The 17,570-nt window shown below is 37.8% G+C and overlaps 1 protein-coding gene across 1 annotated transcript; it reads left to right on the top strand.

Annotated features, from left to right (window-relative positions):
• Positions 1-1,478: 1,478 nt before the first annotated feature.
• On the top strand, positions 1,479-12,880 carry LOC306761184 (gamma-aminobutyric acid receptor subunit rho-3-like; the record flags this gene model as incomplete). The annotated part of the gene is made up of 9 exons (XM_079247285.1): positions 1,479-1,621; positions 2,201-2,313; positions 6,741-6,808; positions 6,914-7,137; positions 9,754-9,836; positions 10,323-10,460; positions 11,478-11,630; positions 12,298-12,491; positions 12,578-12,880. 9 exons carry the CDS (start codon positions 1,479-1,481, stop codon positions 12,878-12,880), a joined length of 1,419 nt encoding a protein of 472 aa, XP_079103411.1.
• Positions 12,881-17,570: the final 4,690 nt, after the last annotated feature.

The following is a 17,570-nucleotide window of genomic DNA, read 5'->3' as shown; positions in this document are numbered from 1 at the left end:
TCTCTAACATAATATAATGTGATTTGAAAATCATCATCGAGTAAAGAGGTATTGGACTCTAAAATGAGTTGAAATGTCAACATGGATGGTCTTATCTTAATACTATTTAAATGACCTCTAGAGGGCACAGATGATAAGTTACTTTAACATATTAATGGTTGTCCAGCAGCTGTGAGGTCACGTGCATGAGTCAAACAGTCAAAGCAGTCAACCAGTCAACCAGTCAACCAGTCAACGTCCAGGCAAGGTCCATGGGCATGATTCTTTAGGATGGCACTGCTCTGCCCTCAATCAACTTTAATCCCAGATTAAAGGAGCATGTCACTTATATCACATTAGGTTCAATGTCGGGGTCAATCATTGCATCTGCACATGTTTCTTCTTTGCTGTTCTTCAGCTAAAGAGAGTAACAGACACAGTAAAACAGCTTGCAAATTTACAATGAGACTGAGGAATATCCAGGAGCATGTACATGTAGTGTGTTTGATATAGAAAGTGTACACACAGACTATGTACAGTGACAGCGGTCACCATCATAAAACTAGCTTGGGAACTGCAAGTGGGGGGTGGATTTACAGGCAGCTCTCTCTCTCTCTCTCTCTCTCTCTCTCATAAATCCAGATGTGTAGTTCATCCCGCTCTTCTCTGATCGGTCTCAGTTGGCAGGAAAGAAGTCACAGAAGCCACAAAATGAGGGAGGTGCTGATTCTGTTTTACTGCATCAGGATGCCATTTCTTTCCCTTCTGCATTTTAAAAGCTGAAGCTAAACAACATATAGATACTTGTACAAAGATTTAGCCTTTTTAAAATCCTTAATCTGAAACACTGTTTGATTTCAGGGAGAAAGGTGTTCAGACATATGTTACTTCTTGATGGGAATCATTTGCGTTTTCTCACTACCACTGAGCACAACCTAAAGGAGAATATTCTGCAGTGTATAAAAGTAGGCTAGCGCAATTTGATTTTCATCTGCTCAGAATATGAATAAACTGCTGCTTGTATTATCTGCTGTCCCCACTCTGCGCTGCCTCCAGTTTGTAGGTTACTGAAAGATTTCACCACCCGCAGCAAAGAAGATTAGAGAGGAATTAATGGTATTCCTTTGTCATTATAGGGACAAATTGATATTTGGGTTTAGTTCAGAGGGTGGGGACAGTGGTGAGTCAGAGCAACATGTTGTGTCAGAACACATAAGAAGAGGGATGGCACAGAGACAAGCAAACTTAGCCAGGGCGATGGCTGTGTATTGGAGCTAAGCACTGGATATCTCATCTGATGCTCAACATGTTACAGGAGATGAGAACAGAAGATAACACAGATACAGCTTGGTGTTTGTGCAGCATTACGGAATGAGTGCTGCCGGAACATGGACGTATCAGTAGGAGACGGGGACAGCAGTGGCATTCCCTGGGCGAGACTCTGAGGAAGAGGGGAGGGACGTTTGGGTTCCTCTTTTATTTCCAGTTCCTGCTCCACCATGAGACTGGCCTTCCTGGCCTTAAGACTGATGTGCTTGGCCTGGTTGTGGCCTGTCACTCAGCTCAACAGCAGCACTTTCCCGAATAAAAGGAGACACAAGGAGTTGTACATTGGAGAAAACACTAAACTAAAGCATGGAGGGTGAGCAAAAGAGCCACACTGATTTCCTGAACTGCTGTAGCTATTCTGACCCTTTGACACCTTTATTATGGGGACGTGAAAGGGATTTTTTTTTTTTTTTTTTGCTATTTTAAAATGTCACAAAAGATGCTTGGATAATTAATCACATTTAATCTATTAATATCGCTGTGGATCAAGGTCAGAGCAGGCCAGGCATCATGCGGCATGCACCAATGTGGATATTACTTAGAAGTTTTTGACCTGATATATGAGAAAGTCATTGTTTTAACTTGAAGAAGCGGTTGCATTGTTCCAGAAGATACTAATCAGCTCAGTGGATGGTTGCAAAGAGGCCCAATGATATCTTTGGCCCAGTTACAAGTGCTAGTATCCTGAAAGTAACAGAAGTCATTTCATTTGGGCCAAGGCTTTTAATTTAATCAGTGCTAAAGTCCTATTTGTTATCCCTGATTCTGCCGGCCAGATGTCAGTTCTGTTTTAAGTGTGTGCCTGGGAAAGTGTTAAGAGAGAGAAAAACATAGACAGACAAAGAGATTTTGAAGTAAGCGGTTCTTCGTAAGGCATCTTTTTGTTTTCCAGACGAGTGGACCTTAAGATGAAAAAGCTTGACAGCACCAAGTCTCTCCTTATTAAATCTGAGCAGCTACTTCGGATTGAAGATCACGACTTTGCAATGCGCCCAGGCTTTGGAGGTAAGACCATTCAAATCAGTTTTATTTAAAATAAAAAGCCGATTCAGGACACTTTGCAAAAGGAAAAAAAAATGCAGCAGTTACGGTACATGATGAGATGTAACTCATTCATACACCTAATCAATTTCTCCTCCCTTTTTATTATTTTTAATAAGTTTTCCTGACAACTCAGTTGGGTTAATGTAGGTTATTGTGCTGGTTTTTAATATTATGCACCCCCCCCACACTAAAACCCCCTTGATGACCTAGATAGTCTGCTTCATGAGACAGCAGTGGATTCAACAGATAAAATAATCTCAGCTGTGCTACTAATGCTCTGCGCACTTTCAAGCACAGGTCACGACAAAATACAGATTTTTCCTCTGTCTTTTCTTTTAAACTCTTAATACTAGTCATCATCATGCTACACAAAAAGAGATAAGGAAGTAGGAACTAAATTGAGGACAATGAGGCAAAAAAACAGGAGGAAACTGGGACAACTCAATGAAATTGTAAATGCTACAACAGCAAGATAAACAGGTACATGAACCAAAACTAAACTACTATACACAAAACTGACTGAGAACTCAAACAAAAGGAAACTCAGTACACGAAGGAAAGGATCCGGTAATAAAGAAAGGAAGCCAAACATATTTTTACATATGGACTAACAATGAATGACAGACTGGTGTGACAATTAGCAACTGGGAAGCAGGTGCATGGAAGGGAGGCAGGCTATGGAACCTAATAAGAACATAGAAGGGATGAAAAACAGTACTGATTTCATTTAAGTAACAGCATTTTATGAAGAAGAAGATGCTGAAGCAAAAATCCACATTTGTGTGTATTTTGAATTTATAAAAAAAAAACAAAAAAACAAAACAATAAAATGTTGCTGTAAAAGCCACATTAAAGTAGCCTCTACAACATGAACACGGTAATCAGCTGCTGCTGTAGCTGTTGGCAGAAGGCCTGTACGACAAAGCTGGATTTTCGCTTTTCCAGGTAACATCAGGGTTAACCCTGGGTTTTCTATACCATGAAGCTGGTTCCTTCTTAACTGAATAAATCACTATCTTAACTTACTCTGAATGGCTAACCTGATCCAGAGCAGGGTATGTTCTGGTTAAGACATGAACAAGTATGAAAGCACCACCATGGCACCATCTGACTGATTAAGATGGGAAAATCCCAGTTGTATTACTTAGTTAATAACCAGCTCCATTGTGCCACTTATCCTGATCCTAAATGTCTGGGTATGTCAACTCAGGTAACAGAGAGATAATTGGGGTATGTTAAAAACACTTTGTCCTACACACCTGGGGTATGTACATGCAGGTTAAGGCAGAGGTGGGGCACTGATGTTATGTGCTCAGACAAGATGTGCACAAGTTTTTAACACAAAGACTAAACAGTGACGTAATAGTTAATTGACATCTTTTCACTTTGGGACCCAGTTTAAAATAATGTATGTTTTTGGGTTCCCAGGCACTTTTACTTGTAGACAAAACATGTAAAAGATTAAAAAAAAAAAAAAAAAGAAAAAACTTTATCATACACACCTAACCTTGTCATCCTGAGAACATGGTCTATGGAGATGTTACAAGACTAGAAAACAAATCAAATACTAAAACAACTAAATACCATAGATGAATAACAGAATGTAAAATAAAACACCAACAACATTGTCCTGAGTAAGAAATGGACTAAGAAAATAATCGACATTACTATCACTGGATGCTGTCTCATTATTTCCACATTAATGGAAAATTAAAGAAAAATTTTAAGAACTCCTCAAATTGCACTTTTGCTTTAAACCGAGCAAACTTAAATCCTGCAATTATTTACCTATGACCCATTAAATATATTAAATAAAACATATTTGGGCACACACCCATTGGAAATTTCACTCTAATCAAAATAACATTCATGAATGCAGGTTTCAACTAAGCAAGCATATAAACGTTGCTTTCCCTTGCTTCTATTTCAGTAAAATCTTACAAAAGCAAACAAAAAACATTTGTTGTTAAACAAATTTATGTGAACATTTTCAATTCAATATTACCATTAATGTTATTAAATAGTAATAGCAATACTCTGAGGTGTATTGCACACTCAAACTAATCAGTCATTGGGCAAAACTTCATTGGCTGTTGGATCCATTTAGCAGCATCCAGGTGTGTTGGAACAGGGATACTTTGCAAACCTGCAGGACAGCGGCCCTCGACGACCAACTTTGGACACCCCTGTTCTAGAGCGTCTGACAAGCTTATTATGGGTGGAATGTCGCTGTTGGTAAGTTGCTTTAGATTTTAAGTTGAATAGACGTCCCAATAAAAATATTGATAATGAACAGCAAATTTGATGTTATGTAATGTTAAGTGATTGGTCCTAGCGCTACTGTAGGCTAATGAGGTTAACACTGGTTCACTTAAAACAATGTCTGTTACACTTACAGCGGTATTTGTGATTGGTATGTGCCAGAGGTTGATAGTAAACTTGTACTTGATTAAAAAAAAAAAACCAAACAACTGAGCAAACAGATCAATTGATTAAAAAGTTGAGTCTCTGCAAAAAGTTCAGATCCTTTATAAGCCCTTTAGAAAAGTGTGGTTTATAAAGGATTACAGAGGTTACCATATTAAAATTATGTGAATATAAAAATGCAAGATGAACTACAGCAACAAGAGTGGTGTACATTCTTAACTAACCTCTCTAAGCATTCCTTGTATCTACATCTTATTGTCCAAGCGCCACTCAAAACCTACTAAAACCCAGCAGCAAGTCAAGTAGAGAAACAATGATTGTGATGTCGCTTTTCAAAAACACAAAATTATGCCTTTAAATCAGTGTATCCAAGTTTTCACCCAACATCAAGACCTTACTTTAGTGCCTGGGTTTCCCTACTCCAACATTAACTCCTGCCAATTTACTTCCAGATTGCAGCTGCAGCCGGATTGTTTTCAGTACTTTGCTTCATTAGGTAATGGCATTGCCAAGTGGATGTTTATAATTCTCATAATTCACATCTGCATTGTCACTGATTGATGACATAAGAACCTTTCTACTCATATGTCACTATAGATAGGTATATAATTGCACAAAAAAGGGTGAAAAACTCCCCTTTTCCATCCAGGACGCTACGTGTTGTTGCCGCCGAGTTTCACTTTTAGATAAACACACCGGCCATTTTAAAAGTGCACCGTGTCTGATTCAGCAAAGAAACACAGGAGGACATTTTCAGAAGATAAAACACAGAGAGAAATAAAAAGAACAAGAGTGGAAAACTGTATTTTATGGAGTGGAGATGGTACATGGTACAATTAGGCTGCAAGATGGATGCTGAAAAGGTGGGGACGTCGCTAAAAAAAACATCAAAAGTTCTGTAGTCGTCTTTAAGTGTTAAAGGTTTTGTCAGTTCAACCTAAAAAAAAGGAAATCAAAAGAAACCAAACAAACAACTTTGAACACTTGACAGTTAAAATCTTTTTGGTCCTATCCCTTGTCCTGAGGCAAGACGAGACCAAAGTAAGGATGTTAAGGCACAGCAGAACCGTGTTTGGTCAATTTTAAATGTGTTCAGTCATTCAAGCACAAAAGTTTTTTTTTGTTTTTTTTTTTGGGGGGGGGGGGGGGGGGGGGGGTTGTAATACACAATGGATTCATTGAACTCTTTTGTATACACACAGTATTTAAGAGTAAAATGTGACGCCATCTGTCTGACTGCTGAAACTAAGCTGAAATTGGGTCATCCAACAAGACAGGGATTCCATACACAATAGTAAATCCAGAATCAAATGGCTTAAAAAGAAAATAATCACGTTTTTATGACCTAGACAAATTCCAAACCTTAATCTTGTTGAAATTCTGTGGCAGGACCTCAAGAGACCCGTGCACACATGAATGCCTGCAAACCTCAATGAACTGAGGTTAACAAGTTATTGCTGGTTTGAAATGCTACCTAATATAGGTTATTCTAGTTAACACACCAATTCTTACATTTTAGGCTTGGTTTTGTGGATAAATAATATGTTGTGATATGTTATGTCATTGATCATCTGAGATTCTTTGCTTGTGCATTCACTTGCAGCACCTTATATGTGATTAGTAAGCAGCCCACCTTATTCATGTATTTGCTTGTATTTCCATATTTCCAGTGCACACATAATATAGAAAAATTTAGTTGTCTGTGGTATTTGGTACACGTTATAAAGAGTGCAGCCATATTTTAGAAGCTGCGTAATGTTAGAGTCCTTGCTTCCCCCAACCCAGCCCCCACCCCCGCCTGTTTTTTTCTCTGTTTGTAAGATGGGTCTTATGTCTGAGCTTATAGATGAGCAGTGGGATTTATGTATGCACAGCTTTGGCAAATGGACGGATTGATTATTTGTGGAGGGTGCACTCAAACTATGCTGGCAAGCTTATCTGTCCTTTCTGACCTTTTGCAGGTTCAGCTCTTCCTGTCGGCATAGATGTCCAAGTGGAGAGTATTGACAGCATATCTGAAGTAAACATGGTATGCACCTTTGAGAGTCCTGTGTTTTTTTTTTGTTTTTTGTTTTTTTTAAATTTGGCTTCTGGTATATTGGCTTTTGAAATTATTTTCTACTCACCTCTTCAGGACTTCACAATGACTCTCTACCTGCGGCATTACTGGCAAGATGATCGCCTGGCCTTCCCCTCCAGCAGCAACAAAAGCCGAACTTTTGATGCACGCCTTGTCAAGAAAATTTGGGTTCCAGATGTGTTCTTTGTCCATTCTAAACGTTCCTTTATCCATGATACAACCATGGAGAACATTATGCTGAGGATTTATCCTAATGGCAGAATTCTCTACAGTGTCAGGTACACCACACTACTTAATCTGAGAGCGTAATGACCTAAATGAGTCAGTAATCCTTTCACACAGAAAATACACAATATTGTCTTTAAGAAACCATCCCATTTACTCTGTTCCTATGAGCTACAGAAAAAACAAAAAAAAACAAAAAAAAAAACAAAACACAAAAACAAACTTTGCATCAGTTTGTGCTGCCAAAATTGATCTCAGAATCAGAGGAGACTTCATCTTGGTGGCGAACAAATCTAAATCTCTTGAACCTTTTTTTGCCCTATACTGAGCAACAAATTGCAGCAGGAGTAGAACGCGTCCCATCGGGAATGGGTGAAGTGAAATAGCATATGTTTCAGGACCATTGCCGAAACCAGGAACTATCAGAATATAGTGGATATCTGGACCAGCCGTTTTATTTTCTAATGCAGCTACATTTACAAGAGCTCACAATGGTTTCCATTTTAGCTTCTAAACTGGAACTTGTCATTTCAGAAAACTATCTGGAGTGTCTCACAAAGATTCAATATCTGATTTGAAAAGTTGGAAGAACCTCAACAAGCCTTACTTCAAAATCCAACATGTCTGCCCTACACATAATACAGTGATAGCAGCAGTACTGAGATGTTATCAGCTCTGCTAGTTTGTGTCTCGTTTAACTAGATGCACCCCCCCCAACCTCTACCAATGAACATATTACTATGGTGTTTTTCTTTTGTGCAAAATATATGAAATTGCAATTTCATTAGTGTTAACTAGTAGCCTGGTCTATTATTTCAGTAATGAAAAAAATCTTGATAGTGCTTTTTTTTTTAAATACACTTGTAACAAGAACTCTATGTGGCGGGCGGTACAAGGCCCCGAAGACAACGCCACCTTGGGAGTGACCCAAGGAAAAGGAAGTTCAAGTACTCCGTAGACAAGTTCCACTCAACATGAAATTTAAAAAAAAAAACAAAAACAAAACAAAAAAAAACCTAAAATCAGGGTGGTTTGACTGGCTGGTGATGGAATAGGCAGAGGGGGCGTCTCAAAAAACACAAAAGGGCACCCGACCAGAATATCACTCCATGCAATTGAAACGAATGTTGAGGATTGCATGCACACAGCAATTGCCAAGGAGACGGCTCCACCACAATGGCCTGTCCACCACCAGCAAATGGTAAATCTAAAAGAAATAAAAGTGTCAATAACATTTTGGGTAAAAATACTTAATATAAAAACTCTTGATGTTTCAAGTTTAAAAGAAAGCTGTCCTTTACAGAGTCCGACACAGTCAGAAGAGCTTATCAAAGCGAAGCAGCTTGTGGATCTGGACTGCGGCAGAGCAGTTTTTGTCAGGGTAGCAGTGGACTTGAGCCAATTTCCAGTGGCAGCAGCATAGGCATTCGTTTAGGTCCTCTATGTCTGAGAGGGCACAGGATTAGTGCAGTATAATTTAAACAAAGGAGGACCACATCAATACCCCCATCAGAGATTGGCAACTACATACCAATCAGCAGGTTCCCACCTAGGTGAATCCCTTTTATCACCACTCTGGAAGCAGTTACCTATCACAATATAGATTTTAAGAACATATAACCACCTGCAGTACATAAAATCAAAAGCCAGGGCAACCTACCAGTCCAGCCAGGACTTCAGGGCATTAAACAGGGAGTTCAGCTCTCACAAGAGTGTCTCTGTACCACAGACTGCAGACAGGAAATCAGTTTTAACCTGCCTTACTCACTGCCACCGCTTTTATGCCATGGCCACCAGTATTGGCTGGGGGCCAAATGTAATCAACTCACCTGAATCCAATCAGGTGAGCAACCACCACATCTATAAACCCAGACATGATGTTTATGTGGGTTATCTGGGTCCCAGCTATGAGTTATGAGGTAAATCATCACAAGAACAGAAACAAAAAAAAAAAAAAAAAAAAGGCAAACCAATCAGATGTAAATGGATGTTTGAGATTATTTTTTCTTACAAATATAAACTAGAAGAAAACCTCTTGTACCAAAGTCATGCTTTGCCAACAAGTTTGTAAACAGATGTCTGGACTACTTGCCTTTATTTAGGAATCATGTTAAAATATCAAATCCCCCAATAACTCACGTTGCATATTTAATTTGATTGTCAGAAAGAAGAATAAAGATCCATTGCAAATTGTTATTTGCAAAATCCCAACAAAACACACAAAAAAAAATCTGCACGTTCTTCTTAACATCTTATCAATATTAGACACAAAAGGTGGTCATATTGTCATTTGGTGGAGAATTTAGATAATAAATATCACGGTCTTATTTCAGCTTCAAGGTAACTGAAACATTTTGAAAGGGATGGTAGTCATGATGCTAACCTGCGACTGATATAGCAGGAAGCAATGAGCAGAGTTTAAAAGCAACATGAGGAGGCAGCCTATAAGCCTGCGAGCTGGATTTATCATATCCGTTTCAGCCACAGATGTCGACAATGTCGATGTTGACATCCTCCCTGATGGTTTGCTGCTGTCATGATCTGTGGCAATCACATGTGTGCTCTGAAACTCACCCTTTCCCTTGCAAAACAGTTATCATTAATGCAATTGCTGATGCTGAATGTTTGCTCTAACGTGTATATACGTTTAATTGTGAGCTGCTTTTTAGGGTCACTGTGACTGCACTTTGTTCAATGGACTTCAGCAGTTTCCCTCTGGACACACAGAACTGCTCTCTGGAGCTGGAGAGCTGTGAGTATTAACAATGATTTGGGACCTGCCATTTGTTTTAAATGATTTAAAGATGCTGGAGCATGTTGTGCTATAATTACATTTAAGCTTTTAGCAGCTGAGCAGTGCAGAGTGCATTCCTGCACATCATGAAGATGCACTAACCAGCAGCATGATGTATTAATTCAGGAGTAAATGAGCCATGAATCCCACTTAAATTGCATCATGGAAAAGTTCCCAGAGATTATTTTTAGAGTCAAGATTACTTTTTTTTTCTGAGGATTTTCAGGTTTTTTGTTTTTTTTTTACATTCAAGATACTTTCTCTGATTTAAAACCTTAATTTGTCTTAAATTGTTGCGTGGATCAGTCATGGCTGCTGATCTCAGAGGAAAGTGGAGAGTCCCATTTCTGAAAAATCTCTCCTTTTCCCCTGAGAAAAACATCCATAATTCTTCTAAGAGAGGAAATATGTGAAGGTACCCACCCCCTTTCTCCTCTCTTGAAGATGCTTACAATGAGAACGACCTAACGCTCTACTGGAAGAACGGGAACAATTCATTAAGGACTGACGAGATCATGCTCTCTCAGTTTTTTATTGAAGACTTCCAGGCTTCCTTTGGGCTTGCCTTCTACAGCAGCACTGGTATGTGAGGCTGGGTTCTTGGGGCCCTCTGAGCTGTATCCGTTTTGGAAACAACCAGAGAGCTCCAGACCCCTACTTTTTTCTGAATAGAGAATGTTTAAAATGCTTAAACTTTTGCTTAGTCTTCTATTGTGATGTCTAATGGTGGCCTTAGATTAATTTCTTCAATAATAAATCTAAAGATTTTCTCTCAATCACTTCTGGTTGTCTGTCTCTAAAATAAAGCATCAGTTATGCCAACAGTTTTAATATACTGACATTTCATTTTAGATTAACAGTCTGAGAAAATTAGTCACAAATTAGAATTTACACCACCTTATCCAAAGTTAACATCCGCACTTGGTTAGCATGACAACTGCGAGCCTAACACTGCACAAAGGTGAAATAGGGAGTTATCTCCTCATGTCGTCATTAACAATGATGACTATTGAAGCAACATTGTCCATCATAGGAAAAAAGTGTTGATACACCTTGATGACAAGTAGAAACTGTTTCTTATTTATTACAGATAAATTTAAAAATTATTTCTCATGTTCAATAAAACATTTGCTTTGCATGAAGACTCTTAGGTTTTACATATGCATCTTGATGTAGTGAGAAATAATGCAAGACTTGATATGGCCTTTTACTTACAGTACCAAACGTTCATGCATTCACTTTGCAGGATTAGATGTTTTAATCATTTTGGATTGAAGACCACCAAAAATTGGAAAAAGGCTTGACACACATCAACCCATACAAATATACATATATATATATATATATATATATATATATGTATATGTATAGATAGATAGATAGATAGATAGATAGATAGATAGATATTTTATTTATTTATTTAATTTTTGGTTTTTTTTACATGTTTCTAAGTACATTAGTATTTTCTTAGGTTTAAGATAAAAACAACCTTCTGCAGGTGTCTGCTGGAAGCTTTTCCAGCTTGACACTGGGGAATATCACCCTGCTTCTACCCATCCTGCACCAACTTGATTTCTGTCCATTTATGCTCTGCTCCAGGTTGGTACAATCGGCTCTACATAAACTTCATTCTGAGGAGGCATATCTTCTTCTTCATGCTTCAGACGTACTTTCCGACCATGCTGATGGTGATGCTGTCCTGGGTGTCTTTCTGGATAGATAGGAGGGCTGTGCCTGCCCGTGTTTCCCTGGGTACTGAGACTGTTAATCAGTATATTCAGAAAAATAAATGGTATTTTGCTGGACCACCTTTAGCTCAGCAGATGGTATATATTAATTGGTATAAGTTTAGGTATTTTATGCAGTATTATAACATTTATCTCACAATGGAAATGCATTATTGTTTCTTAACCTGCTCTGTTGATATAGGGAATTAGTTGTTTAAGGTTTTTATTCATTACAACTTAATTATAGTTTTTTTCCTCCATCATCTGTCTGTCCGTCAGCAACTTTATGCAAAAACTACTGGCCTTTTTTTTTTTTTTTATTATTATTATTATTACTGAGAATAGGTCTTTGTCTGACTTAGATTTCATTAAATTTCCTTCACAATGAAAGTGGAAATGAGCTCCTTGGTGGGAGTCCGAATACTCCAAGTACTTCTGTAGTTCTGATTAACTCACAGCAAAACTCCAAAATTCATCTCCAGTCTTATTCAGCTTATTGATGATAAGTTTTGCCCTGCAAAGTGAATCCTTTCATGATTGGATTGACTGTGTCTGTGAGTTATCAGGACAGCACTGGGTTGTGACAGTTCTGACCTGCTGCCCTATATACTGTATTACATGGTATAATCCATCCAAACTTTGCCAATCAACATTTTTGGTACTCATTTTGTGCTGGTGTTTTGTGTATCCAGGCATCACCACAGTCCTGACAATGTCCACCATCATCACTGGTGTCTCAGCCTCTATGCCACAGGTGTCTTACGTCAAAGCTGTAGACATCTACCTGTGGGCAAGCTTCCTTTTTGTCTTTCTGTCAGTCATCGAGTACGCTGCTGTCAACTATTTCACCACAGTGGAGGAGATGAAGAAACTCAAGAATGCAAAGGTACTCACCACATTTTTTTAATGGGCCCTTTCTTCATTTCTAATATGTCATCCTCTACACCACCTGCTCTGCTCTCATTCTGTTAGATTCCCAGCTCCTTCAATGCAACCCAAGCTATGGCTTTTGATGGGTGTTTCCATGACAACGACATCGACCTGGCTTCTTATCCAGAGGTTGCCAGTACCCCAAACACAGAGAGAAACACCCAATCTCAAAACTCTACCGTTTCTGCGCCCACAGAGGGAACCAGGCTGCGCCGCAGGAACACTCTGAAGTACAACCTCAGCTTTATCATGAGCAACAGCTACATGATCGACTCATACTCCAGAGTCATATTCCCTTTGGCTTATCTGCTCTTCAACATCGTTTACTGGAGTATGTATGCATAGGACACTGACTATGCAGAACTTTCTTGCTTTTTTACAAGCTGGAAAATTCTAAAAAAAAGACATGACCTAAAGATGCACAAAGTCTGCTGCTGAGCCTACGCGGTGTCTTTCGTGCAAGAAACTGAAGTAAGCTGTTTCAGTGAATGGCTGTTAGTTTTTAGAGATATAATGCTTTTTTTTTTTGGCAGGCATGTTTTCACGTTATTTGTTCATTTGACAGAAAACATTCCATTCGTAAACACTCTCTGGTTTAAACATCATGAATCTTAATTTTATGCTCTTAATGATACATAAATAACAATTTCTGACCAGTTTGGATCTTATTTTTACTCCTTGCTTTTCAGGCATCACAAGTTCAATAAATCTGTTTATTGAAATTCATTAATGTTGTTTAAAACATGGCATGTACTCTTGAGGTTTTTCGAGTCATATTTATGGCTCTCCTTGGTAGACTTCAAATCTAGCATTCACTTTTCAAAGTTGTTTTTTTTATTTAAGTCATCTTTTAAATTTGTGGTGTATTTCAGAGTGATATTACCAGCCACTTTTTTTTTCTTTTTTTTTTTTTTGAGGAAAACGGGCAGAAACTACTGTGAAGATTGTATAAGTTATTCAGCTCCGCTGATAAAGACACACATCCAAAGGTGAAAACTCTACAGTGGCTCCTTAACATCCATGTGATGCAAATGTGCCAGATTTAACCTGAAATGTATCATTAAAAGACATTTGATGAAAGCTGAGTTCAAGTTTGGCCATCACTTTGAAAATAGGACTGAATCTGTCTTTAACCCTCAGTAAAGACAGATTCAGATAGAAATGGCTCTTCGGATATTCAGTGCTCCACATCCGTTTGGCCTCTGCTTGTTCATTTGGCTGCAATCTATGTCAAAAGGACCCTTTTTTTTTTTTTTACAGCCGTAACTTTGATCATACGACACCAGAACAACTAAATGAAAAGTTCAACAGTAAAATTCTGTAAAATCCATCAAACAAAATATTATGAGGACATTCTTCATAAAAGATTAATAAAAACAACAATATAGTGCATAGTGTTGTTGTGTTAATGGCTCACTTGGAGAGAAGTTCCAATATTTATTTATTCATTTATTTATTTGTTTGTTTATTTTCATGCTATGGCAGTACAAGTGCAGCTGTTGAATAATGAATCCATTGTTGGTTAGACTTACATAAGCCCAGTCTCATTATCTAATAGCAACACCTCATCTTCTCTAAGCAAAATTTAAATTGATTTATGTAAAGCAGTAATTAGTAAAAGAGGGAAGGGAGAGGGTGATGGTGGTGGGCGGTGGACACGAAAAGAGGAGATTAGCCTATATGCTGTGAAGTTAGTACAACATGGTTGCATAATGTTGACCTGTTGAATATTAGAATATGAAGACAGTAGGTATGACTGAGATGACTGCCGGGTAGTCCAAGGTAAGATGTGAGAAGACACATGAGAACTGTTATATGTTTTATTCCTTCTTCTTCTTTCTTTTATTTATTTATTTTTGTTTGGACAAGCAGGTATTATTAATTAATTTGATTATTTTTGAATTACTATAAAACTCTAGCCAATGTAAAAGTGAGCAACGATAAATGTCATTCCAGATCCATAAATTTAACAGTGAAAAACAACAGAGCTCTCCCTGGCAAAGACAAAAAAAAAAAAAAAAAAAAAAAAAAAAAAATCAATGTTGCCTCAACATTTTTAAGACAAACCATTTAGCATTTCATCTCTTTCTCGTCCTCTGGCCTTTATGTGCACTCATGATATTTAATATGCACAATGTGATTGGAGAAGATAGATTTCCTCTACTTAACCTTCTTTTGGTTTAATGCCAAACGTGTTTATTCAAGTCATACAGATGTCACTGCTGATGGTGGTGGGGTGTCAGAAAAGCAATGAAAACTTTCTATAGACTGCGCATGTGACATGTGACCAAGTAGACAGATGGTAGTTCAATAAAAACACAACAGGAGCTTACAGACATTACTGCAGCTTGGCCAACCACCTGTAGGCATTTTAATCTAAAACGCTGCAATGTCTGATTTTAATCTAAAAATCTTGCCTGTTTTTAGATTTTAATCTGGAAACGGACAAGACTTCAGAGCAAAACAGGCGTGAAAAATCAAGGCTGGAATGCTTGGCTTCATGCCATACAACAATCTGACAAAAAAATGTGGAAAGCTGGTTGGACAGTGGTAATAAGTGAGCTGGTGGTTTAACTGGACTTACAAACTGGAGACATCTGGTGGCTAGAATGGTGTGATACATAGAAAGCAACATGGTTCAGCTGAATGAGAACCAAACAATATTACTTTTCCATATTAATATTCTTTCATTCGTTCCATATAAATAAATTAATTGATCAATAAAATATTAAGACTTAATATATCTAAGTGCATTCAATAGATTAGATGCTGTAAAATGAAAACACCACAAAATCCTTAGACCTCTTACATTATGTGCTTATTGCATAATATTTACTTTTCTTAAACTTTAAGATACACAGACTGAACCTGTCTAATGACCGTAAGTGTTAAAGTTCAAGATGTAAAACTGTTAAATAAAGTGAAGTTAAATCCTGCAGTGGACTGGCAACATGTCCAGGATGTACCCTGTCTCTCTATTTAATCTTTCAGTGAGATTTTTCTGTTGGATAAAAACAATAATAATAGAAAACAGTGACTTGTTTTAGAGCAGTGGTTCCCAAACTGGGGGGCAGGCCCCCCAGGTGAGAGCCCAGAGTTATGTCAGGGGGCGTGGCAAGGCTAAATAAAACTTGGGAGTGTTTTTTTACACTGGATGAATTTGGAAAAGTACTCATAGGAAATGATGATAAATATACAAGAGAGACTTCAAGTGATAAAATGTGCCAAAATATTATAATCTATTATAATGAAGTATGAAGCCAAACAATTTACAACGCCACTTGGGGACTTTTCGTCCTGAACACGAAGAGCAGCCTGCAGGTTACATTAGAAATAAACTATTCAGCTTTCATATATAGCAAAGTTGTTTTTACTAAAGCAGCATCTTCCCATAGAAAACTCCACTCACCTAAAGTAGTTTGCAGAGGTTCCTGGTTTAAAATGTTTCACACTAAAGCAGAAGAATTGATAATAATACAGACACAGTTTTAATTATAGTCACTTACAATTCAGCCACTAAAACTAAAGCCGCATTTCTTAGTATGTTTCTTTGGTTCATGTGATGGGAGGAGGGGGCTCGACATTATTGTTGTCGATGAAAAGGGTGCCCTGCAGAAAAAGTTTGGAAACCACTGTTCTGGACGGTGTTGACTGCTGGTGGGAAAGATCCATGGTACCTTTTCATCTTACATTGGAGTCGAAGCTGTCTTATGTTGTAGTTTTTTTTTTTACTACGTTGTGTGAAAGACATCAGTAATCTTCCTCCATTTTCAGCGTCTTGTGAAGCATTATTTTCTGGACTATCATCTCCAGTAATTTCACAATTTTAAAATCTCTTTAAAATTCACTTTTTAAAAATAAATAAATAAATTAATAAATTAATAAAGAAAAAAGAAGATTCAAAAGAGGTTTTTTTGGGTTTTTTTTTGTTTTTTTTTAAAGAGCTGCATTAACATCTGTAAGCTCCTGTTGTGTTTATTATTGAACTATCATCTGTCTGCTTGGTCACATGTCACATTTTGCAATCTATAGAAAGTTTTCATCGCATCTCTGACACCCCACCGCCATCAGCAGTGACATTAATATGGCTTGAACAAACACGTTTGACATGAAATAATAAAAAGGTCAAGTAGAGGAAACCTACCTTCTCTAATCTCATTGTGCATGACGAAAAACAGCACAGAAACAGCCTTCTGTCATGACTAGGTATTACATCCTGTGCCATAGTGTTTACTTTGTCTGGGCAGATGCTGTTCACATTTAATGTAAATAGAGAACTCATTTATTTGATGCAGAAGAATTCAGAATCGAATTATTTTAGATTTATATGACTTGTGAATGACTTGTGTATAGGAATGGCATCAGTGATGTCCATTAGCTTGAATTGCATTTTCAGCCTCCAGCTGGCCTCCTGGAGGAAAAGTGCAGTGTCTTCTGTTTCATCACTTTGACAGGAATTTGTTTTGTGTATTTTCTAAAAGAAAAGTTAACATTATTAGAACATATTTGTGACAGTGTACTGGGTTATTTAATGTGTGTTTTGCATACATTTGTGAATATGTCCGTGTTTAGTTCTCAGTCACACCCTCTGTCTCACCTCCAGTGTTTAAACTGTTTGCCTGTGTAAATACAGGTTTAAAAGCTACAACAATGGAGGAAAAAAATGTAAATGTAATTCCTGTGTTGGCGACAGAGATGCTCTTCTCATTCAAACGTCTCAAAAATATGAGTACTGCATGACAGACAAGAGTTTTTCTGACATGAGTAAATGTCTCATTATGCTAAAGTAACTATGAATTTGTGGTGCTTCTGCTGAAATATTATCACCTATAACTCCCACATAGTTCAGACACACCCTCGGCACTCCTTTACTGCCAAACAAAAATAGAAACATGATTCTTCTTACAAAAAGCTACAGAGAGCTTATGTGGTTTTTTTGGGTTGTTTTTTTTTTTTTACTGACAGAGAACAATGAGCTTTCTCTGATCTGTTGTCCAAATAACTTCCCAGTCAGGTGGCGGATCGTTGGACAACA

This window comes from Telmatherina bonti (genome assembly GCF_933228915.1).
Source record: "Telmatherina bonti genome assembly, chromosome: 10".
In the NCBI taxonomy this organism is placed as follows: domain Eukaryota; kingdom Metazoa; phylum Chordata; class Actinopteri; order Atheriniformes; family Telmatherinidae; genus Telmatherina; species Telmatherina bonti.
Note: the sequence above shows the minus strand (reverse complement) of the source record. Positions and strands in the feature narration are given on the sequence as shown.